The 24,325-nt window shown below is 45.9% G+C and overlaps 1 protein-coding gene across 5 annotated transcripts in view; it reads left to right on the plus strand.

The window, feature by feature from the left end:
* The window catches only part of ADGRL1 (adhesion G protein-coupled receptor L1), a 652,811-nt gene extending 639,442 nt beyond the window's left edge, over nt 1-13,369 (plus strand). For 4 of the 5 annotated variants that reach the window (XM_068274518.1, XM_068274519.1, XM_068274522.1 and 1 more), the window contains 3 exons: nt 2,648-2,773; nt 6,688-6,705; nt 8,548-13,369. In XM_068274518.1, the coding sequence (XP_068130619.1) occupies nt 2,648-2,773; nt 6,688-6,705; nt 8,548-9,239 (836 nt within the window). In that variant the 3' untranslated portion in view covers nt 9,240-13,369. The remainder of the gene's footprint in view (nt 1-2,647; nt 2,774-6,687; nt 6,706-8,547) is intronic. The other variant, XM_068274520.1, reaches the window with a different exon arrangement.
* Nucleotides 13,370-24,325: the final 10,956 nt, after the last annotated feature.

A 24,325-nucleotide genomic window follows, 5' to 3' on the forward strand; every position in this document is an offset into this window, starting at 1 on the left:
GATATATATATATACACTGTACAGCGCTGCATAATATGTCGGCGCTATATAAATACTAAATAATAATAATAATATCTATCCTCCTCAGGCCAGATTTACCTCACAGGAGCCTATAGGCACAGATGTCCTGGCACCTTAAACTTTGCCTTCCACGAACCTACAAACTCACGCCGAACCGCACCACAAGTGCACTGGCTAGCCCAGCTGTCACTTCTCCCTTAGTCCCCTTGCCCACCATAAGTAGCTACAGGTGCCCCTTATTATTATGTAGCTAGAGGTCCCCTCAGTATTAAGTTGCCCCCCACTGAAGGGAGATCTCGTCAGTGGAATGCCGATAGCCTGGTGAGTAGCCTCTCATCAACACTCACTCTGCATAGGGAAAGAGAGTGGGAGGTGCTCGAGGAGCAGAGTGAGCCACCTTTCTATCATCAGGCGCCCGTAGGCACGTGCCTACAGTGCCTTATGGTAAATCCAGCCTGATCCTCCTACTCCTAAAAACAACTTTAAGATATCCCACAGTTTTATGTTATGTTTATTAAAGAAAACCTGTAACATCAAAAAGTTCCCCTGGGGGGTACTCCCCTCGGGAGGGGGAAGCCTCAGGGTCCCAATGAGGCTTACCATGCCGTCTTCCATCCCTCGGGGGTCTCGCTGCAGCCCTCTGAAAGCGGCGATATAAATATTTACCTTCCCGGCTCCTGTGCAGGCGCTGTGTCGGCTCTCGGCTCCGAAATAGGTGGAAATACCCGATCGCCGTCGGGTGTGCTCTACTGCGCAGGCGCAAGTCTCCAGCACCTGCGCAGTAGAGTGGACCCGACTGCGCTCAAGCCTGGGAAGGTAAATATTGAACAAGCTGACGGATTTGTCGGGCCACTGTTCGGAGGGCTGCAGCGAGACCCCTGTGGGACAGAGGACAGCATGGGAAGCCTCATTGGGACCCAGAGGCTTCCCCCTCCCGAGGTCTTTAACCACTTTACCCCCGCGCGTACGGATTTCTCCGCCCCTTTTTCCATCCTTTCACCCCTAGGGACGGAGAAATCCGTACTCTGCGCACTCCCGCCGCTGTCCGCGCTCCCGCTTGTAAACACGCTGCCCGCCGCTAGTAAACACGCCGCCGCCCGCTCGCCCAGAGATCAACGAACGGGAAAATCCATTCCCGTTCGTTGATCTCAGCCCCGCAATGATCTGCTGCCGCTCGGCTGAGCAGCGCGATCATTGTGAAAAACAACAAAGTCCCAGCCTCTTTCTACTTCCTGCAAGCGTCCGGAATGTTGCCATCTTGTGGCCAAATAGTAAAACTACACCCTAACCATTTTTTACACACAAATAAACTTGTTTTACACAAAAAATTAACTCCTTACCTCCCACACTCCCCAATTTTTTTTTTTTTGTAATTAAAAAAAAAAAAATTTACAATTTAAAAAAAAAAACATAAATAGTTACCTTAGGGACTGAACTTTTTAAATATTTATGTCAAGAGGGTATAACACTGTTACTTTATAAACTATGGGCTTGTAATTAGGGATGGACGCAAAACTGAAAAAAATGCACCTTTATTTCCAACTAAAATATTGGCGGCAAACATTGTGATAGGGACATAATTTAAACGGTTTTATAACCAGGATAAATAGGCATAAACATTTAATGGGTTTTAATTACAGTAGCATGCATTATTTAAAAACTATAAAGGCCGAAAACTGAAAAATAATAAATTTGTTCCCACATTTTTTCCTATTTTCCCATTAAAACACATTTAGAATAAAATTATTCTTGGCATAATGTCCCACCTAAAGAAAGCCTAATTGGTGGCGAAAAAAACAAGATATAGTTCATTTCATTGCGATAAGTAATGATAAAATTATAGACGAATGAATGGAAGGAGCGCTGAAAGGTGAAAATTGCTCTGGTGGTCAGGGGGTAAAACCCCTCAGTTGGGAAGTGGTTAAAGCTTAAAAAGGTAGATTTATATTTTTTTTAAGCTCAATGACAAAGTCTGTACCTTATTGACCTTTATTATCTATCCCCTGCTCTCAGAAGTGTTTTATGGCTGTAATTCCTTATCACTAAAGGGATGCTATAATCCGACTGGGTCTGGACTGGAGAGAAACTATCAGTTGCATAGCTGACTATTAACTCTTTTAGGCAGAGAAAGAAGAAAAGGAACAACACATATGTATTTGTTTGCTTGCCACTGTACATATACATGTCTATCTCATCATGTCACATGTTGCTTAAGGTTCCCTTTAAGAACATAAGGTAATAACGTTTAGGGTCCATTGAAGTAAAAACATAAATGTGTTCATCAGTCCTGAAAGTGGGACAAATGAGGCAGAAAAGGGAAAAGAGAAGAATTTGGTTCCAAATGAGGGACCGTCCCTCTGAAGAAGGGAGAGCGTTTTTTGTTTACTAGCATGCTGTAATTATAATTGCTTTTCACAGACTTGTCTGTGTCTACACTTATCCATATTTAGACATAAACTCTAAATAACCTCTCAGAGAACATAACCAATACTTCAAGAGAATGTATAAGATAACAGATGCCTCTTACAAAGTTGTTTGTTGCACTGCCTTGACTTACAATGCTACAGCTTACATTCAAGCTTCAATAAAAAAAATGGGGCCTGACTCTTGTTTACTGTCCTCCAAGGCACTATGGGTAACCACTTACTGACGAATCCTGTGCTGCAAAGCCGTGTAGGCACCAGCCCGTATAACACACTTATCACAGAGTCTGTGGGGTTTAGTCCATCCTCCCCTGGATACAACACCACTGGTGAGACCTATTGTATATTATGTATATATTAGAGAGACATTATTATGAAGGAATATGTGTATAAAAGCCCTCATGCATCGCTATAGAGGCTTACATTTAAACTAGAAATACGGCTCTTAGAGTAACAGATTCGTTCCAACCATCCCAGGAAGTTCAGTGTCGGGAATATGGCGTGTTAATGAGCGCACAAACAGTTTACATGTAGTCCTGGCAGTGCTAGCACGGAAACCTGCTGGTATCCCACAGTGCCCCCCTCTGGTGCTGCCGTTGCAATATGTTCAGATCAGGGCTGCCTCAATTAATCCCTGCAGCTACGTACCATGCAGAGGCTGTTCAGTTTCCCTTCTATTCTCAAGAAATAAGAATGAAGCGATGCTGTGACAGGTTTTATTTGGTCTTTACAATTAGTGGAGTCAGAGTTGAACTGTACAGGTTCGTAGTCCATTACGCAGGGATGTAGCCTTCACATCACTTTCAATAAAAGGTCAACAGTGCCGGCACTGCCATTAAGGTGAAGGGGGAAATTGCCCCAGGGCCCCTGACCGCTGCCGTGCCTCCCTGCACTGTCAGACCCCCCCAGGTGTCTCCCCTACAGCTCCTGAGTCCCCTGCATGATGTGTGGCTGCATTGTAATAACTCACCTGTCTCTGCGCGCTGATCCATGCATGCTCCTTCTACATCACCTGCCGGCCTCTTCTCCATGTTCCATATAGAGAGTAGGTAGGCAGTGGGGCTGAAGACAGCACGGATGAAGCATCCGCTGGGACAGGTTAGTTAGTACAATGCAGCTACACATCGTGCAGGGGACTCAGGAATAGTCGGGGGTAGATCACTGTGGAAGGTTGTTGTCAGCTGACTTTGCTGGAGAGGGGCCCAGGTTACCTTTGCCCCGCAGGACCTGTGCCGCTTGAACTGGCCCTGTAGGCAGGTTTTAGCCTCAACTTTTCTTGTCAGTTCTGTTTAGCGTGGATAAGGACTGCAACTCCCCTCTGGGGAGATTTTTATCTCGCTTCCTGTCCACTGGACCTCTGTGAACTCTTGCGGTCCCTAAAACCAGCAAGTGAGATGCAGCAATAAATATCCATAGTAGCTACAACTTAACCCACCACAACAAAATGAGAAAGGTTCTCTTTGTTACTGCTTTTGTCTCTGTTGGAGAGGATTATCTTACTTCCTGTACAGAAAGGAAGTGAAAGCAATTCCTCTAAAAAGGCAACTTGGGCAGAAATAAGAACTTGAAAGGTTTTTACCCTTTTCCACATAATCCAAAACTTAAACTTTTGCCTTGAGTTGGAAGTTTAACCTTACAAAAGTTATTTGAATTGGATAGCTGGTGATGGGAAATTAGAGGATTTCTTAATCCTTTGTGACACATTTGAGTCTAAGTTGTGCATGTCTATGTCAGTCACATCATAGCTTACCGTTCTGCAGATACTTTACTTTTTAGTCTGCAGAGCCACATCATGCACCCAGTTTCAACAACTTTCCTAGCCATATCTGGAACCCATTGTGATATGCTTAGCTATATCTTCCATACTTCAGAAGCATTAACTTCACCCAGATCCAACAATGTTTCCGAGACATAGCTGTGATCAGTCGTAATACTTGCTGCAGAGCCATTGCTTATGCCAAGATCACACAAGACTGCTTAGCCATATCTAGTGCCCAGTCCTACAGCAGAGCCATGTCTGGTGCCCAGTCCTACAGGCAAAGCCATGTCTGGTGCCCAGTCCTACAGGCAGAGCCATGTCTGGTGCCCAGTCCTACAGGCAAAGCCATGTCTGGTGCCCAGTCCTACAGGCAGAGCCATGTCTGGTGCCCAGTCCTACAGGCAAAGCCATGTCTGGTGCCCAGTCCTACAGGCAAAGCCATGTCTGGTGCCCAATCCTATAGGCAGAGCCATATCTGGCGCCCAGTCCTTCAAGCAGAGCCATATCTGATGCCCAGTCCTACAGGCAGAGCCATATCTGGTGCCCAGTCCTACAGACAGAGCCATATCTGGTGCCCAGTCCTACAGGCAAAGCCATGTCTGGTGCCCAATCCTATAGGCAGAGCCATATCTGGCGCCCAGTCCTATAGGCAGAGGCATTTCTGGTGCCCAGTCCTCTAGGCAGAGGCATATCTGATGTCCAGTCCTATAGGCAGAGCCATATCTGATGCCCAGTCCTATAGGCAGAGCCATATCTGGTGCCCCGTCCCATAGGCAGAGCCATATCTGGTGCCCAGTCCTATAAGCAGAGCCATATCTGGTGCCCAGTCCTATAGGCAGAGCCATATCTGGTGCCTAGTCCTATAGGCAGAGGCATATCTGATGCCCAGTCCTATAGGCAGAGCCATATCTGATGTCCAGTCCTATAGGCAGAGCCATATCTGATGCCCAGTCCTATAGGCAGAGCCATATCTGGTGCCCAGTCCTATAGGCAGAGCCATATCTGGTGCCCAGTCCTATAGGCAGAGCCATATCTGGTGCCCAGTCCTATAGGCAGAGCCATATCTGGTGCCCAGTCCTATAGGCAGAGCCATATCTGGTGCCTAGTCCTATAGGCAGAGGCATATCTGATGCCCAGTCCTATAGGCAGAGCCATATCTGATGCCCAGTCCTATAGGCAGACTATAGGCAGAGCCATATCTGGTGCCCAGTCCTATAGGCAGAGCCATATCTGATGCCCAGTCCTATAGGCAGAGCCATATCTGATGCCCAGTCCTATAGGCAGACTATAGGCAGAGCCATATCTGGTGCCCAGTCCTATAGGCAGAGCCATATCTGGTGCCCAGTCCTATAGGCAGAGCCATATCTGGTGCCCAGTCCTATAGGCAGAGCCATATCTGGTGCCCAGTCCTATAGGCAGAGCCATATCTGGTGCCTAGTCCTATAGGCAGAGGCATATCTGATGCCCAGTCCTATAGGCAGAGCCATATCTGATGCCCAGTCCTATAGGCAGACTATAGGCAGAGCCATATCTGGTGCCCAGTCCTATAGGCAGAGCCATATCTGATGCCCAGTCCTATAGGCAGAGCCATATCTGATGCCCAGTCCTATAGGCAGACTATAGGCAGAGCCATATCTGGTGCCCAGTCCTATAGGCAGAGCCATATCTGATGCCCAGTCCTATAGGCAGAGCCATATCTGATGCCCAGTCCTATAGGCAGAGCCATATCTGATGCCCAGTCCTATAGGCAGAGCCATATCTGATGCCCAGTCCTATAGGCAGAGCCATATCTGATGTCCAGTCCTATAGGCAGAGCCATATCTGATGCCCAGTCCTATAGGCAGAGCCATATCTTGTGCCCAGTCTTACAGGCACAGCCATATGTTTTATCCTCCTGCTCCTAGGACCATATATGGCACCCAGTTTTATATGTGAAAGCTATATCACTAATTCCGTAAACATCTGGTGCACAGTGTAATGTGCAGAGCCCTTACCCTTGCAGACCATATCTGGCAGCCTTTTATACAATGTCATTGCCTGTGCTGATGGCTAAAATTACCCCAACTCCTTCTCTGTCTTGCCATGTTACTGGGGTTGTTTCATTTCTTTCCTGGCATTGAGTCCAGCATACCGACCAGCCTAACACGATTCAGGTCTCTGATAGGTCTAACAGTTAAGCAAAGGCCTGGCTATAAAAGAAAGGATATCTTCTATTGATAGAATGATGGTGATTCTTATTTATCCATTCTTTCTGTAAAGTTAGGCGATTTATTATATAAATAAGCATACTGATTTTTATTGATGAAAAATGAGCCTTCAGTGACAGCCTGTTAGTTGTTCATTGATCCCACATCTCATTCAGCCTTTTATGTCATCTGTTGCTTGTCTTAATCTGACAGATCTCCGTATTCCAGAGCTAACTATGTATATTTCCCTCTTTTCCTCCCCTCTCTCTGTCCTTTCTTTTCCATGGTGGAAAAACAGGAACCTTCAGAGATCCCAGTACGTATTTCATTTACTTTGCAAATTGTAAGAGATCGCTAGACAGAATCGTGCTGCATAAAGTTTTTGCATGTCTTTGAACTCTGCATGTGACCACAACCAGAAATGGTTTGTGATGAAATGGAGCTCCTGGCAAGATTGCAGTGTTTGCCAACTGCTGAATGTCACCTGGTCTTTTTGGTGTGAGCTAGCATCCACCAGGCCCCTAGAATTTCTCCAAGCAGAGGAGTAGTTGTGGGTGGGCAAAGGGGAAACATGTGTCCCCGGCGTGCAAGAGAGGTGGCATCGCTGACTGCCCAAAGTGCCCCTGCTTCTCCTTCTGCAGAAGCATTAACAGCAGCAGAATAAGGCTACCTAAAGGGAGCACGGTTGGCTATCTAAACAGGGTGAAGGGGGTGGCACATCTGGCGAACTAAAGGGGCACACATTTGGCTATTTAAAGGGACTTGAATCGGTTAAGGGGGCACATATATCTAAATAACTTTTGACTCCACCCATGACCACATTCTGCTGTCTGGCTACGCCCATTTTGTCCAGAGGGGGGCGCAAAAACTGTCTTTGTCCCTGAGCGCCGAAAACTCTAGCTACGCCTCTGTCGCCAAGCCCTAGGCAACTGCCTAGGTTTGCCTTGTGGATGATCTGACTCTGACCATAACATACAGAATTAAGCCTTACACATGGGCCTAAACCAATTAGTGGCTAGGGATAAGCATCTGAATTCTGCAAAATCCCGTTTTCGGAGTTTCCAATCAAAAATCGGTTTTTCGTGGCACAAATTAATATGTGTAAATCGGTATGCTAAAATCAGAATACCGCATTACCGAGATTCTGAAATTTTAGTCCAAACAGAAGCTGCTCAGAAGAATTCGGCCAATCAGACATTTCGTAGTTGTACGCATAATAGCGTACATCGACAAAATACAAGCGAAATTCGATAAATTAGAGCATCGTAAAAGGTGAAAGTAGTATTTGAAACAGACTCATTACATGCAAAGTGAGAAATGTTAAACCTTTATTTGTTATAGCGGTTTTGTTTTAAATTACCTAACTTTATTAACAAATATCACAAAAAAAAAATATCATTCCATGGAAATTGGAAAGTCGGAAGTTAGAAATTCAGATTTTTGCAGAATTCCACAGAAATCGTAAAAGACAGTTGTCGGAATGGCGTCGGAATCGGAATTCGGCATTTCCGGCCATCCCTATGTGGCTGTACCAGTAGTGAAGCATCTCAGCAGACCTTTCAAAGGTGGCCACTAATGATACAATTTGCCTGACGACCGATTACGAACGATTCTTCTTTTAAACGATCGTTAATGATTGTTTGGGACCACTAATGGACAAAAATCTCCTAACCAATCTGATCAGATAGATGGGATCGAACCAAAATTCGAATCGATTTCATTAATCTGATCGGATTGGTTAGGAGATTTTTCTCCATTAGTGGTCTCAAACAATCATTTACGATCGTTCATAAGAAGAATCGTTTTTAATCGATCCTTCAGCAAATTATATCATTAGGTATCGATTTCATTAATCTGATCGGATTGGTTAGGAGATTTTTCTCCATTAGTGGTCTCAAACAATCATTTACGATCGTTCATAAGAAGAATCGTTTTTAATCGATCCTTCAGCAAATTATATCATTAGGTAGGTGGCCACGCTAAAAAGAGACTGATTACGACAGTAGTGCAAGCCTAGACTTTTAACTCCTGTAAAGTACTGTATCAGTTCTAGTGAATACAAATACAGTTATATACAGATAGGCAAGAAACAGATAACAGAAATGTTTGTAGGAGCCAAATACGGCTTTCACAAATTGTCTTATTATTTTTCCTACAGAACACACCTTAAGTCGGGATCCATGTGGTAAGGATGCCCTTCCTCCCCTTCCTCTAAATGGGAACTTCAACAACAGCTATTCTCTAAGAGCTGGAGACTTTTCACATGATCCCTCCAAACTGGGTGAAGGAGGACGACGGAATATTACAGATGCCGCAGCCTTTGAAAAAATGATCATTTCTGAGCTAGTCCATAGCAACTTGAGAGGCAAATCGCACCAAGGAACAACAGACACAGGTGATGAAGAGGTGAACCCAGGATCCATTGCAGACGGTGGAGAGGTTCCTACCTTAGAGATGGAGCGCATGTATAAAGCTTTGGAAGAGCCCCTTCTCTTACAGCGAGCCCAGTCCATCCTATACCAGAGTGACCTTGACGAGTCTGAAGCCGAACCAGCTCCACGTGACTCACCCAACCGCGACTCACTCTACACTAGCATGACCAACCTCAGAGACTCTCCCTACCCAGACAGCAGCCCTGAGCCAGGCCTGCCTTCTTCTGGAGAAATGCTGCCGTGCCACCAAGGGGTCCCACCACCTACGGGGCCAGATGCCATGTACTTCCCTAGCCGTCTGGGTTCTGTGCCCAGAGGGCAATTGCAGGCCTTCTATCAGATGCCACAGGGGTTTTTGGGTCTAGAAGGATCAGTGCCCGAGGGCGACGGGCAGATGCAGCTCATTACCAGCCTCTGAACTTTCTCGACCACCCCTTGCGCCAACTCCATTACTCCCCTATAAGAGAAAACAAGAGATACTGCCTTCCCTCTCCATTTCAGAAGAAAGCAGGGTCATGTGATGGAAGGAAGTAGCATTTAATTAAGGGGCCATTTTTGTGGAGCAGGGGTGAGGACAAAATACTGCCTTGGTTGATGTACTGCTAGTTTTGATGGCAGGTAAAATATGGGTTCAGTCTACTTGGACTTCCTCTTGATTGCCAACATCCATCTGAAAACAATGTACATTGTATGCGGGGGGTATAAACAGGTAGGGGTTTGGGTGCCAAATATATGCTCCTTGCAACACAACTTTCTGCCCCCAAAAGACCCACACGATATACTGATACGGTGATATAACCAACGGGTTGGTGCTGAAATTTACAGTATTGCTGCAAAACCAGTGTATAAAAAAAAAAAAAAGATGAAATGCAAGAAACGGAAGGGCAAGGGTAATAACTAGCCAATAACAGTTGTAGACTGCCCAGTTGTATTAGAAATGCTGGTTGTCACGAAAGGATGCAAGCAGTGAAACTCTCTGGTCAGGAATTAATTTAATGCTCTCAATAAGAGGTGCCAAACAAACCTGCGGGCTAGTGAGTAATAAGGTAGGGAACAGAAACTGCCTGAAATTGTGAAATTTACATTTTTATTTTGGAAAGGTCACAGCTTATGATTTGCAATGCCATAGAAAGATGGAGGAAATGCAAACAGAACAACGGTTTCAGAAAGATATATTAGATTATTCTGAAAAAAAAAAAAGCTACCTTGATCTCAACACAGAACTTACGTCCTCGGGCTTTTGTAACAGTCTTCTATGCCATGTTCTTTCTCCACCCAAACCCCTCTGTCTGCCTCAATGACGAGATAAGACTCTCTGTTCTTTTTTTAAACCAGTTCTGAAAGCATGGTTTGTGTGTGGGGGAAAAACAAAAACAAAAAAGAAGAGGAACCTACCAGGGAGACGGGAACCACTACGAAGAAGGTGGCAACACATTTTAAAGATGAAGGTTGGGGTTTAAAAGGACCAGTTGCCCTGCCTATTCTTTATTTAAGCACAAAACAACCCCCCGCCTCTTTTACGGAGGACCATATGAACTTTACACAACGGGGGAAGCGAGTGTCCTTTCCGACTGCTGTAAATAACGGACTTCTAAAGGGGGGAAGGGAGAGATGAGGGGAGATGCCTAAATCCCTCTTCTATCAATTATCAAAGGTGTGGAAGTGGTCAGTAGGGGGCATTTTGTTTTTGGTTTTTTTTTGTGTCTGCCTTCTGCAATGTCTCTTTCTGTTCCAAGTGGCCACTGTGCCGCCCTCTGTTCATTTCACTGCAGAATCATAGGTGATCTTCTTCGCCACTCCCAAAGAGTCCGCCTTTATGTCTTCAGCTACCTTGTTGAGTTCTTAACACATTTTTTGTTTTTCTTCTCTCTATTATTTTTCTGCATGCAGAGATCTAGAATTGTACAGGTTCCTCGTATATTTGGTCATCTACCTGCCTGAAAGAAAGACATAAATGATTAACATTTATAAGAAATATATATATACTAAGAAGCACTAAAGTAACGTACTGTATGACCTCAAGAAGAGAACAGAATGGATGACGACACTAAATTCTGTCAGTCTAAAAGAGATATATATATATTCCAATAGTATCTTTTAAACAAAATACACATTGACCAGCCCTTTGCTGCTAAATAAAGGCCATGAATTCTAGGGAACAGTGCAATAAGGCATTATCATAGGGTCACACTGAACAATCATCCTGATAAACCCTGTGGTGCCTCAACGTGAAGTGGAGCATGACGACGGCCATTTTGTCTCACCACAGGTTGTGCTAGGCCTTGGCCATTTTCCTGTGGGTTCTGCACACAGCTAAAGCCAAAACCTATATACTGGCATATATCTGCTTTAAGTTTGCCCATAACAGGTCTACACATCTCAAAATGATTAGATGTTTACAGATTTCCATTGGTTTGTGTAAATACTGCCATATTGAGGGGTATTACATGACAAGATGCAGATCTCCATTTAGAAAGAGCTGCAGTCATCCATCTATTATTTCCTCATTTGTAAATATTTTCTCAAATCCTCATATTTCAGTTGGCTGTCCACTAGAGGTATTCATGTTGGAAATGGAAATGCAGCGCACTGTCCTTCTTCAGAATACAAAACCCATTCTTCCTTTGACACGTGGTAATTTAGCCAAAATATGTCATTTTGGTCCAATCTCAATAGAAAAAAAAATAGTTTGGGCACCGCTATGACTTGCAAAAGATTTCACACTGGATTTTAAGACAGTGGTGTCACCTGAATGAAGTGGAGGTAGGTATGTTATGTACTTTATTGACATATATGCTGTCAGTTCACTGGAAAACATGTGAATGGCCAAATCACATGACAAATAAAGGTTCTATGATTGGCTGTCTTCTCGCTGCTTATAGGGTGAGCGTGGAAAAGGAGGCAGATGGTCACCAAGGCTCAGTTCCGGGGTGTAACTAAGAGGGAGCAGCCCCTGTGGCTGCAGGAGGGTCCAGAGGTGTGGGAGAGCCTCGACTACTAACCTTCCCTTTCTCCGATACTCCAGATTTTGTGGCAATACGTTGTGGGTGTGAAGATCCTGATGGCCACACTTGTTTTATGACCCTTGTATGATGTATCCCCATATTGTGAGGGTCAACGAGGGAAGGGTTGTGATTGTTACGAGGGCACCATCAGAGTTTTGATGATTTCTAGTTACGCCCCTGCTCAGTTCTACGACTTTCTCTGCTGTAGTGGTAGAGTATTTTGCCATTGATAGAAGCAGAGAAATCATGTGGTTTAGTGATGCATTTGATTGGCTTGCTGTGTAGATGGCAACTGCAAGCTTTTGTGACACCTCAGGCCTGACCAAGGCACCTGAGCTGTCTGGCAAGCCGGCAATTGTTATCTGATCGATTAGCCAATATGTTTTATTTAACCTGACCTTTTCTGCTGTACTAGCTTGTTGCCGTAAATAGCTAGCAAGCGTGAGCCTCACCTAGTGACATTACTAAGATAGATGTTTACTATAAGCTCGTAGGCTGCTTATTACTTTCTTCCACAACATGGCTGCCCATTGTACGGCAGACAGGTCTACGTTATTATAGAGCAACTTCTAGAACCTACTATATTAGTAGCAGCGATATTACTGCCACCTAGTGACTCAAGGCAGCTGGAACACAGATATTTCTTACTTTGTACATAGCAAGTGTCCACAAATTGAGATGGCCTGTGCAAGTCATCCATAGGTTGCCTCCTCAAAAAAAAAGAACTCAACACTTGCAATAGCTATTTTTGTCAGACTCTTAATTAAAAAAAACAGTGAACTCAGATTTAATATTTATAGAAAGGCCCCCCAAAAAAGAAAAAAAGGAAATTAAAGCACCACTAAAAATGATTGATGCAAGATCCTAAAACGTAGTAGACCTTCTTCAAATGTGAAGGTCAGTAGGCCACTAGCTGTACGTCTCTTTAGAAGAATATTCAAAATTGAAGGAGATATTTACGACCTAAGAATTTTCTTTCATGGTGTCAATGAATGGTAGGACTGAACCAGTTTTAATGGGCGTAACGATTGGATGTTTCTGGGGAATAAACCGTTCTTCTTGCGCATAGTAGCCAATCGCAACGTCTGAGAATCTGATGGGTTGCCGTGGACAATTCTTTCTTCAGAGACTTGTGATCCTGAAGCCCAGTATGTCTATGGCACATATTTAAGTTGTGTACATGTTTCTGTCATTTTTTCTGTTTTATGTAGTTGTCTACTGCCAAACCCATCCTACCTCCCCGCCCACCCCCCCAGATCCTGACAAGAGCAAAGGGTTAAATACCTCCGCCCCCTCCTCTCCTCTCTCTCTCCTTCCTTCATTTTCTTTTTCATATGCCAAAACCAGAAATGGGTCGAACGCCATTCTACAAGCGAACAAAACAAAAAAAAATGTCGTACGAAAGACTGAATCACGTCGTACGTAGAAAAATGAAACAAAAAAAGGCAGAAAAAAATGACGATGACAAAAAAAAAAAAAAAAATGAATATCGCAACTTGTGGAGTGAAAGAAAAACACACCAATAAAAACATTTTGATTTCTGGATGGTCGTCTTTATTGTCTGAATGACTTCTTGAATTGCATCGAACTTATATCGTACCAAACAATTCAAAAGGTGGCAGTTCTTTGTTTTATTCCCCGAGGGTCGTCGCCTGTCTAGTTTTCAAATGGGCAGGGCCAGATTTCTGGAAAGGCCACAAAGGCCCGAACCTGGGGCAGCTGCAGCCTAATGGGGCACCTGGTCATGAAAAGAGGAGCCCACACATTGGGAGCAACACATGAAAAAGGGAACCTAGTGTTCAAGGCAGCTGTTCATTAAAGTGTAACTGACGAGCATAAAATCAAAAATCCATTCTTTATTTTTATCTGGTAAACAAGTAATAAGGATCCTAACCAGGCAATCCAAAACTTAAAATTACTATTCATTTTCTTGTTGATAAATGATCATTCCCCAGTTTACCTGACTCTTATTTGGTACACATAAATTTGGTACACAAAAAGGAAGTTGCAGGGCATGCTGGGTTGTATTTTTTTGCTGCTCTACTTCCTCTCAGACTTAACTAATGCCACCTGATTGGCTGAAGCCTCTTCCCCTCCTGTTTTCCCCTCACACACCTCTGTTTCTCTCTGATTGGCCAATATTTCTCATGCTGAGACAATGCAATTTCTATACTGAAGGGCGGGCAAATCAGGCAGAGGAGCGTAAGGGAGGAAATGACATCAGGATTGGCTTCTATATAGCCACACTTAAAGGGACTCCAAGCTCAACCTAAAAAGCAAAATAGTATTCACCTGGGGCTTTCTCCAGCCCAGGGCTGGTCGGGAGGTCCCAGGACGGCGTCCTGGCTCCTCTCCTAGGCCCCGCTCCGGAATGGCTGACCGGCGACACTCGGCCGAGTGTCGGACTCCTTCTTCCGCGTATGACGTGGCTGACGTCCCGACGCCAGCCACCTCGCGTCATCACGGCGGCCGGCGTGGCAGTACGGCGCATGCGCGCTTTAATCGCGCATGCGCAGTACTTTCACGCCAGCCGCCGTGATGACGTGAGGCCGCCGGCGTCGTGACGTCAGCCGCGTCATACGCGGAAGAAGGAGCCCGACACTCGGCCGAGTGTCGCCAGGCTGCCGCCGGTCTGCCATTCCGGAGCGGGGCCTAGGAGAGGAGCCAGGACGCCGTCGTGAGACCTCCCGACCAGCACTGGGCTGAAGAAAGCCCCGGGTGAGTACTATTTTGCTTTTTAGGTTGAGCTCGGAGTCCCTTTAAAATGGGAAATGCTAAGAAGGATTTAGGGCCCGTTTCCACTACGGCGATTCCGCCGGCGATTCTGCAGAGTTTCCCCGCACATGATTCGCACGGGGAAACTCTGCCATAGGGCATGACGGGGCCGCGGCGGAATCGCTTGCGGGTGCGATTCGGCCGGAACCCCCTGCAGAATTCGCCGCGTAGGCTGCGAATCCCATAGCCGTGCATGGCACGGCTCATGGGATTCGCCTGCGATCCCGCCCACCCGCTCAGTGCGGCGTGCGTCTGCGAGACGCACGCCGCACTAGTGGAGACGAGCCCTTACTCTTTTTTTTACTGTGGAAAAAAAATCACTAAAATCAAAATGTGGACAGTGCAATACATACAGTATGTTAAGTAAGTAGAGCCAGTATTTATCTACTTATATATGTGTTATTTTTTCTGAGATAGTATGACTGACAGCTCATTAAAGATGCAGTATATAGATGTCACACATGGAAAAGGGGGTGGCTCATGGAATAGTAGGGGTGATGCTGCACGGAAAGGGAGTCACTCACAATACACTTGGCCTAGGGCTGGAAAAAGTATAAATCCGGCCTTGCAAATGGGGAATCCTGAATTATGGTACCTAAGTCAGGCTCTGTGCCTGGATTTCTTGATTATAAATTCTGAGGTGGGCCAATTTATAAGATTTTTTTTTTACGAGGTTTCCTCTCTCTATTATTTCATTACTGTCATTTTGTCGTATTTATAAAAGTGTAATGGAGTATTTTTTTTCTCTCAACAAATAATTTGAACATTTGAACATTGACAAAGATGAGTAATGTGAGTGATGAAAAGAACTTCATTGAATGGTGGCAAAAGCGATGAAAAGTCACAAGAACGGTATCAGTTGGTAAGAAAGGGTTGAAAGTGGTTTGAAGAGAGTCTGAAGCATTTTTTATTGCCTCTTTTTATCCTGCAGCTATCTTCAGCATTAAAACCCAAACTGATTTCCCTTTAGCTCCTTCATTCTTTAACTCTCTTCAACAGAAAATTAACGACTTTATATGGGGGTGCAAGAAGCCGAGGTTCAACAAAAAATACCTCTACCTTTTGAGGTCCAACGGAGGAATGGGGTTGCCCAACATCAGATATTACTATAAAGCGGCGCAATTGGCTTCACTCACTAATTGGTGCCTAGAAAGCGACCGCCCCTCCTGGGTCGAAATTGAAAATTACCTTATTTCTCCCATCGACATAAGCAATTTGCTGTGGCTAGCCCCAGCCTGCCGCAACAATATCTCCAATCCCATCATCAGACACGTACTATATATTTGGGACAGTTGTAAATACTCTGGCCGGCTAATGTCCCCACATAGACCCCTTCCTTCCTTCCTGGGTAATCCTTCCTTTCCAGCTGCCCTTCAAACCCCCAGCCCTTATCAATGGTGGAAACAAGCCAACCTATATAGGGTTCATGATTTGCTCACGGCAACAGGCATCAAGTCATTTGCTTACCTCAAGGAGAAAGCGGCACTTCCCGCATCTGAATCATTTCATTACATGCAGATTTCCCACTTTATCGAGCAACATATCGCAAACATTGAGATCTCCTCATGTAAAACATCCTTTGAGAACTTATGTGCCACTGACCCCCAATCCTCGAGAATTATCTCCCTAATATACAAAGAAATATCCCAAACTCGGTCGCAAAACAAACCGGATTACATAACTAAATGGGAAAATGAGTTGAATATATCAGTTGAATACATCGACCTTTCAGACATCTGGACAAACATCCCCAGAACCTCCATCAACGCAGACCTCATAGAGGTAAATTATAAAGTACTCCTACGCTGGTACATGGTACCACAGAGATTAGCTAAACTCAATCCAGATCTCTCGGGCGAATGCTTTCGGGGGTGCAAGGAGGCGGGCACTTTTGCCCATATATGGTGGACCTGTAGTAAAGTCCGTAGGATCTGGATAAGGGTTTGCACTTGGGCTTCGTCCTTAATCAATGCTCCGGTTCCCAGGAACCCCCTCCATGCCTTACTAGGCTGCCCATATCCCAACCTTACTGCCCCCCAAAATGAATTAATCAGATACATATTTGCAGCCACTAAAATCAAAATAGCGGCCGCCTGGAATTCCCAGTCCATATCATTTGATTCTATCAAAGGTAGGCTAGGGCATATTCTCTTTTTTGAAAAATTAAGAGCCCGTCTGAACGACAACATGAAGAAATTCCATAAAGTATGGGACCCTTTGATCACTTACCTGGTAAACTCGGATCATGATAGAACTATACGCACCTATTGAGACCTATAGCATTCTCTTATCTTTAAATCTGGCGGACACCCCTGGTTGAAGTCCTCGTTCGGGAGTACCCCCCATCCCCGTGGTTTCTCTTGTTCTGGTTCCTCCTCTTTTTCCTTTTCCTACTCACTCTATCCTCACCCTACACCTCTCCCTTTTCTTTTCAGCTACTCTGCTCTTTCCTTCCTCTTTTCCCTCAACACTCTTTCTCATACAGCTTACCTCTCCAGATGAGCAGACCACAAGTACCACTCATCTCATATCATGGCTTTGCACCCAGTCAACAAACTTACCCCTCAATCCCTCGCTTAGTCTAGATCTCTAGTTGTGCTGCAATATATACGACTAAGTTACATAGGCCTCTAAGATACATACGGCTAATAACACACCCTACCTCACTGGAGGAAGGGCATCATTTATAGCTGATAGTCAAACGTTTAAGAGCAACCTCCATCCAGCCGTTATGGTTAAGTGTTCGGATGGATGATATGCTCTACCAAGCTATCCTCTGTTATATTCTCTTCTCTCTCTCACTTTTGCACTTAAAAGTCTAACCCCTCGGCTAAGTGTAATTATGAAACGGGGACCATTTCCCTTGCTTTTGTTAACTAAGGTTATTTTTTCACATGTCCCTTGTTGTAGGTTGTAACCATTATGTCACATTGGTAATCTTATGCTTTTGTCAACTCTGCTATAAGATTGATGTTCTACTTGTATCCTTACATATTTCATGTTATACTAAAAGCTGTACATTTACTTGAATGAAAATACAATAAAAATGATTGAAAAGAAAACCCAAACTGATTTGCCGCATCCCTGCGGCAGAACAAGGTATTTATCCCCCTGAAATATCGGGGTAAAATTCTGCGATTGCAGAATTATGCTTCCTGGTAGAGGCAGAGCTTGGTGCAGTAGCACTGCCTCTTATCCAGTCGATCTCCGCCTCTCCCCGCCCCTGAGTCTTCTTTCACTGAGAGGGGCAGGGAGAGGCGGAGACTGATTGGATAAGAGGCAGAGCTACTGCGCACAGCTCTGCCTCTACCGGTATTTCAGGGGGATAAATACCTCATTCTGCTGCGGGAATGTGGCGAATCAGTTTGGATTTTATTGCTGAAGATGGCTGCAGGATAAAATGAGGTAATAAAAAACGCTTCCAGCTCTATTTATAGTTAATGAGGAAGATGTTTCATGGGGACGTTTGAAGAAACTTTATAGCTATGGTTCTCTGGTTGTATAGGGATATGGACCCCAAATTTCACATAAGGGGTCTTTATAACCATCCCTGTCTGTGGTACATGCTATATACAGTATCTAAAAGGCAGTTGTAATATGCATGGGGTGATCACGCATATTACTACTGCCTGTGTAATGACTGGGAGGAGAACATGCGTGCGCATGGGGCATGTGCTCCCTTTGAAACATGAAAAACACATATGTGCCATGGAGGAGTACATACATTTTAATGCAACACAGCACATACAAGGAAGATGTACTCTGTGTAAGGTGGAGTATACCGTGTTTCCCCCGAAAATAGGACCTCCCCTGAAAATAAGACCTAGTTTATATTTCAAGCAAACTTGAAATATAAGACATCCCCCAAAAATAAGACCTAGCTGGGCCGCCCAATGTACCAATCCATCTACCCAAGCCCCCCCCCCCCCCTTCGCTCCCTCCCTCTGCAGAGTGGCGAGCGGAACATTACAGCAGAAGAAACTCACCGGCTTCTGACATGCCAGGGTTAACGTCTCTCCTCAGCAGCGTCCAGCTTCCTCTACTTGACAACGGTGGCTTTCGGCATGTGACACGCGTGCGTCCCGCCGCGTCACATGTCAAGAGCCGCGGTTGTCAAACAAGAGGAACCTGAGCGCTGCTGAGGAGAGAAGTTATCGCTGCCACGTCGGAAGCCGGTGAGTTTCTTCTGCTGTAATGCTCCGCTCGCCACTCTGCTGAGCTGCCCTGTAGTGATAGCCGAAGGGACCTGTTCCATAACGGCAGCCCCCAGCCCAGTATAGCCCTTCCCTCCGAAGGGCTATACTGGGCTGGGGGCTGCCGTTATGGAACAGGTCCCTTCGGCTATCACTACAGGGCAGCTCATCAGTGAGGGAGGGAGGGAAAGGTTTTACCGGGCTGGGGGCTGCCACTGGGGACCAAAATTATAAGCCCTCCCCGAAAATAAGATCTACCACATTATTTGGGGATAAAATTAATATAAGACAGTGTCTTATTTTCGGGGAAACGCGCGTCAGTAGCATGTAGTTGAGGCCAGCTGCCGGAATAAGTGCTGAGGCCAGTGGTGCTGCGCAACTCAAACTGCCTCTAAGTTCACACGCTGTCCTACCGCCCCTCAGAGGTCACAGGTCACAACGCTTATAGGGGGAAGCCCTCATGATCAGGTGTGAAAACCTGGGGAGATAAAAGATGCTTCTCCAGTAAGGTTCTCGATGGCCCCTGGTCCTATTCTCTTCTTTAGTCCAAAAATCTATTCTCTGGCAGAAGCCACAATAAATACAAAGGGAGTGACCAAACTATTGAATTCAACTTCCATCATTGTCAGAGTCACCACTTCCAATTATTTGAGCTATGGCAAAGCCTAGAGGGAAACATCTCTGGCAATCCACCGGTTCCTCTTTCTGGAAAGAATGAAGCACGGTACCCCTCTTGAAGATGGTACTGGAAGATCTTCACTGTTGTCCCCACTGTAAAGAGAGCTTCGGGTATAATGGAGGAGACCGGACGACATTGGTAGCCTTAAAGAGAATCTGTACTCTAAAATTCTTACAATAAAAAGCATACCATTCTATTCATTATGTTCTCCTGTGCCCCTCTGTGCTGTTTCTGCCACTCTCTGCTGCAATCCTGGCTTGTAATTGCCAGTTTTAGGCAGTGTTTACAAACAAACTAACTAGCTTACGATAGGCTCACATAAGCAGAGTGTGTAAGTCATACAGAGCCTGCAGAGGGTGTGTATCGCTTCTATCCAATCACAAGGAGCCCTGCACATTCCACACATTCAAGCCTTAGCCCGACAGACACGACAGAGGAAAGGAGATAAGATTTATTACAGAGACAGTGCAATTAGGAAAGGCTGCAGTAAGCCAGAGCACATTAGAACAGGCAAAGGAACTTATAGGATAGAAGAACTAAGGCTGAAAATTTTGTTGCAGAGTCTCTTTAAGAAAGAATTAAGTAGGAGGTATTTTTTGTGTGTGTGCGGTCCTAGAGCTCTGCTTCTTTAAACGGATCCTGAGCAGTACCCCTGGGAATTCATTTAACCACCTGAGCGGTCTGGACGAGCTCAGCTCGTCCAACACCGCCGGAGGCTGCCGCTCAGGCCCTGCTGGGCCGATTTTAATGAAATAAAAAGCAGCACACGCAGCCGGCACTTTGCCAGCCGCGTGTGCTGCCTGATCCGCCGCGTGCAGCGGCGAAAGAGGGTCCACCCAGCCGCCCGAGCCCAGCGTAGCCGGAACAAACAGTTCCGGCCAGCGCTAAGGGCTGGATCGGAGGCGGCTGACGTCCATGACGTCACTCCGCTCGTCGCCATGGCGACGAGGTAAGCGAAACACGGAAGGCCGCTTATTGCGGCCTTCCGTATTACTTCTGGCCGCCGGAGGCGATCGGAAGAACGCCTCCGGAGCGCCCTCTAGTGGGCTTTCATGCAGCCAACTTTCAGTTGGCTGCATGGAATAGTTTTTTTTTTATTTAAAAAAAACCCTCCCGCAGCCACCCTGGCGATTTTATCAGAACGCCAGGGTGGTTAAGCATACCCACGTTACATATGATGCGTGGCAGAGGGAAGGAGAACAGAGGAGGAAGAATCCAGGAAGCTTGTGCACACACAGAGAGGACCCGGAGGCTTCCTGTTCCGGGGTCACAGCTCGACCTTAGACAGAGTCGCTGTTGTAATGCATTTTGATTCCCAAGAACCAGCTGGCACCGAGGTTAACCTGGGGCAGGGTGAGTGAGGAGGCACTAAACTTAAATGCATACCCAGGGGTACTGCTCTGGTTCCCTTTAAAGGACAGCTGAAGTGAGAGGGCTATGGAGGCTGCCATATTTATTTATTTTTTAAAAATACCAGTTGCCTGGCTACCTGCTTATCTTTTATCAGTAGTGTTTGAATCACTTACCTGAAACAAGCATAAGGAAAATGCAGTCAAACTAAAGTTATACATCTGATCTGCATGCTTGTTTAGGGTCTATGGCTAAAAGTATTAGTGACAGGATCAGCAGGACAGCCAGGCACTCTGCATTGTTTAAAAGGAAATACATATGGCAGCCTCCCTAATCTCCTCTCAGGTCAGTTGTCCTTTAAACAATGTTCATTGCCTGGCTGTACTGCTAATCCACTGCCATAGACACTGAACAAGCATGTAGACCAGATGTTTGGCTCAAGTTTGCTTTGATTTGCTGCATGCTTGTTTCAGGTGTGTGATTCAGACACTACTGATGCATGAAAGATCACCAGGATGCCAGGCAACTGGTACAGTTTAAAAGGAAATAAATATGACAGCCTCCATATTCCTCTAACTTCAGGTGTCCTTTAGCCTCCGTAGCGGTAACCCTGAGGGCCCGTTCACATCTACAATCACGGGAGTGATTTTCCCGCGATTACGCAGAAAGATCACTGGACACTGCGGCGGTTTTGGAGTGATGGCGATTAGTGGTGCTTTGCATGATAATCGCAAACCACCGGCAAACTGCTGCATGTAACACGTTTGCGGTTAACGCTAACCGCACACGCGGCAGTGAGAACACTGCCATGTGTTACATGTTGTATCGTTTTTTTAAAAACCGCTAGCGGTTTGCCTTGAGCGGGAATCGCGCGATTCTCACTCAAGCGAGGACGGGCCCTTAGTCAGGCTCGGGACGGAAATCTGCAGCTCCGAGCTGACTCGGGGTAGCCGCCGGGAGGTGTGGTTAGACAGCGCGTGGCAGCGTTTGTAACCCCGGGACCCAGATGCTGGCAGCCATTCTTCTGGTCCTCAGAGGCTGTTGATCCCTCTGGTGAGATCGTCGTCTGTAGCCTTGACGATAGACGGTGATCTCACTATAGGGGAAGAGTGCTACCTGGTGGACGGAGAGAGAATTGCAGCGCTGAATCCAGGGGAGGTAAGTGCAGGGCTGCCGCAGATCTATCTAGCGGTATAATTTTTTTCCTGCTTTTAGGGTCTAAAATCTGGAAGTTAAATATGGTGTCAACTAAACCGGAGAAAAACGGTATCACACTGTAATGCAAACTCTCATTCTATGCCTATATAGAGAGGCCCTCTTATGCTACATAGCTCTGCGCAGCTATGTAAATTATATGTCCATTTTGAAGCTATGGGAGTGAAGGCACAGAGAAGAAATGTTTTTTTTTTCATAGAAATTATGTAAACATTCCTGGCTTTGAGAGTTCACAGTGCATGTATTCAGGGGCGTTTCTAGGGTCCTTGGAGATCAGTGGCACCTGTGGGCACCAGGCGGGGAGGTACATGCGGCGCGCGCAGCAGCAAAAAAAATGGGCGTGGCCATGAGGTGAGTGGGCGTGGCCATGGATGGGGCCAAATGTATATGAACTTAGCAGCGGTGTAAGCTACGGATAACGGGCCTGCCCATCGAAATATTGGACGGAGCCCCCTGTCCTTTATTTAGATCATTTACAATCAGTATAGGCATAGATCAAAGATGTATACGCACATACAATTTTGATTGGTCAATCACTGACCCCCAATTTTCCCACCCCCGTGCAGTAAGTGGGCCAACAGACCATGAATTTTATGAACAGAGCTAAAATTGGCTAATCAAAATTGTATGTGTGTACCAGGCTTTACAGCTAATACTGTACATACTGAAAGTAGCAGGGATCAGCATACAATACAGCTGGTTTACAATCAATAAAGGCACAGAGTAACACCTTACACTGTACACACTGGAGGTAAATCAGCACACAGTGCAAGCACTAGAGAACAGTGTATACTGTACATACTGTAGGCAGCAGAATTCAGCACACTGCAGCTAGCGTGCCAAAAATATGACGATCACGTTGTGCGGCGTGCTTATCACGCCGCACCAAAAAATTGGTGGGCCATGGACCAGAATATAGGTGTGGTAACGGGTGGAGACAAATTTACATGAACCTAGCAATGGTGGGACATCAGATTAGGACAGTGGTGGCGAACCTTTTGGAGGCCGAGTGCCCAAACTGCAACCCAAAAGTCACTTATCTATCGCAAAGTGGCAACAGCAATTTAAACTAAATACTGTACAAACGTTTTAACTCATACATGAACATTATGGAAAATCCAAGTTGAAAATAAACTGTGAAGATAAACAATTTCATCCATCCTACTCCTGAAAAATGTATTCAATTTTTTAGAACTTCCCAGTTTTATTTTCTGTTTTAAAACGCTAAAAAAGTAGGTTTAATGCTATTGTCTCATATGATAAGGATTCAGCTTTTCCCATAGTCTCGCAGTTAGCAATCATGTGACCCCCAACAAGACATATTCAGCAATCATGAGGCCCCCAACAAATCATGAGGCCCCCAACAAGACAAATTCAGCAATCATGAGGCCTCCAACAAATCATGAGGCCCCCTAACAAGACAAATTCAGCAATCATGAGGCCCCCAACAAGACAAATTCAGCAATCATGAGGCCCCCAACAAATCATGAGGCCCCCAACAAGACAAATTCAGCAATCATGAGGCCCCCAACAAGACAAATTCAGCAGTCATGAGGCACATAAATAGACAGCATTTCACATAAATAGGCAGAATGCCCCCTTAATATGGTAGCCCCCCAAGTTAGGTAGTGAGTGACAGGGACCCCCAGGTTAGCTAGTGAGTGACAGGCGCCTCCAGTTAGGTAGTGAGTGACAGGGACCCCGATAGTGAGTGACAAGGAGCACCTTTAGGTAGTGAGTGAGTGCCAGGGGAGCCCCTTTAGGCAGTGAGTGAGTGACAGGAAGCCCCTTTAGGCAGTGAGTGAGTGCCAGGGAGCCCCTTTAGGCAGTGAGTGAGTGACAGGGAGCCCCTTTAGGCAGTGAGTGCGTGCCAGGGAGCCCCTTTAGGGAGTGAGTGCGTGACAGGGAGCCCCTTTAGGGAGTGAGTGAGTGACAGGGAGCCCCTTTAGGGAGTGAGTGAGTGAAAGGGAGCCCCTTTAGGGAGTGAGTGAGTGACAGGGAGCCCCTTTAGGGAGTGGGTGCGTGCCAGGGAGCCCCTTTAGGGAGTGAGTGAGTGACAGGGAGCCCCTTTAGGGAGTGAGTGAGTGACAGGGAGCCCCTTTAGGGAGTGCGTGCCAGGGAGCCCCTTTAGGGAGTGAGTGCGTGCCAGGGAGCCCCTTTAGGGAGTGAGTGAGTGACAGGGAGCCCCTTTAGGGAGTGAGTGAGTGACAGGGAGCCCCTTTAGGGAGTGAGTGAGTGACAGGGAGCCCCTTTAGGGAGTGAGTGAGTGACAGGGAGCCCCTTTAGG

Source organism: Hyperolius riggenbachi, chromosome 3, assembly GCF_040937935.1.
Source record: "Hyperolius riggenbachi isolate aHypRig1 chromosome 3, aHypRig1.pri, whole genome shotgun sequence".
NCBI classification, from domain to species: Eukaryota; Metazoa; Chordata; class Amphibia; order Anura; family Hyperoliidae; genus Hyperolius; species Hyperolius riggenbachi.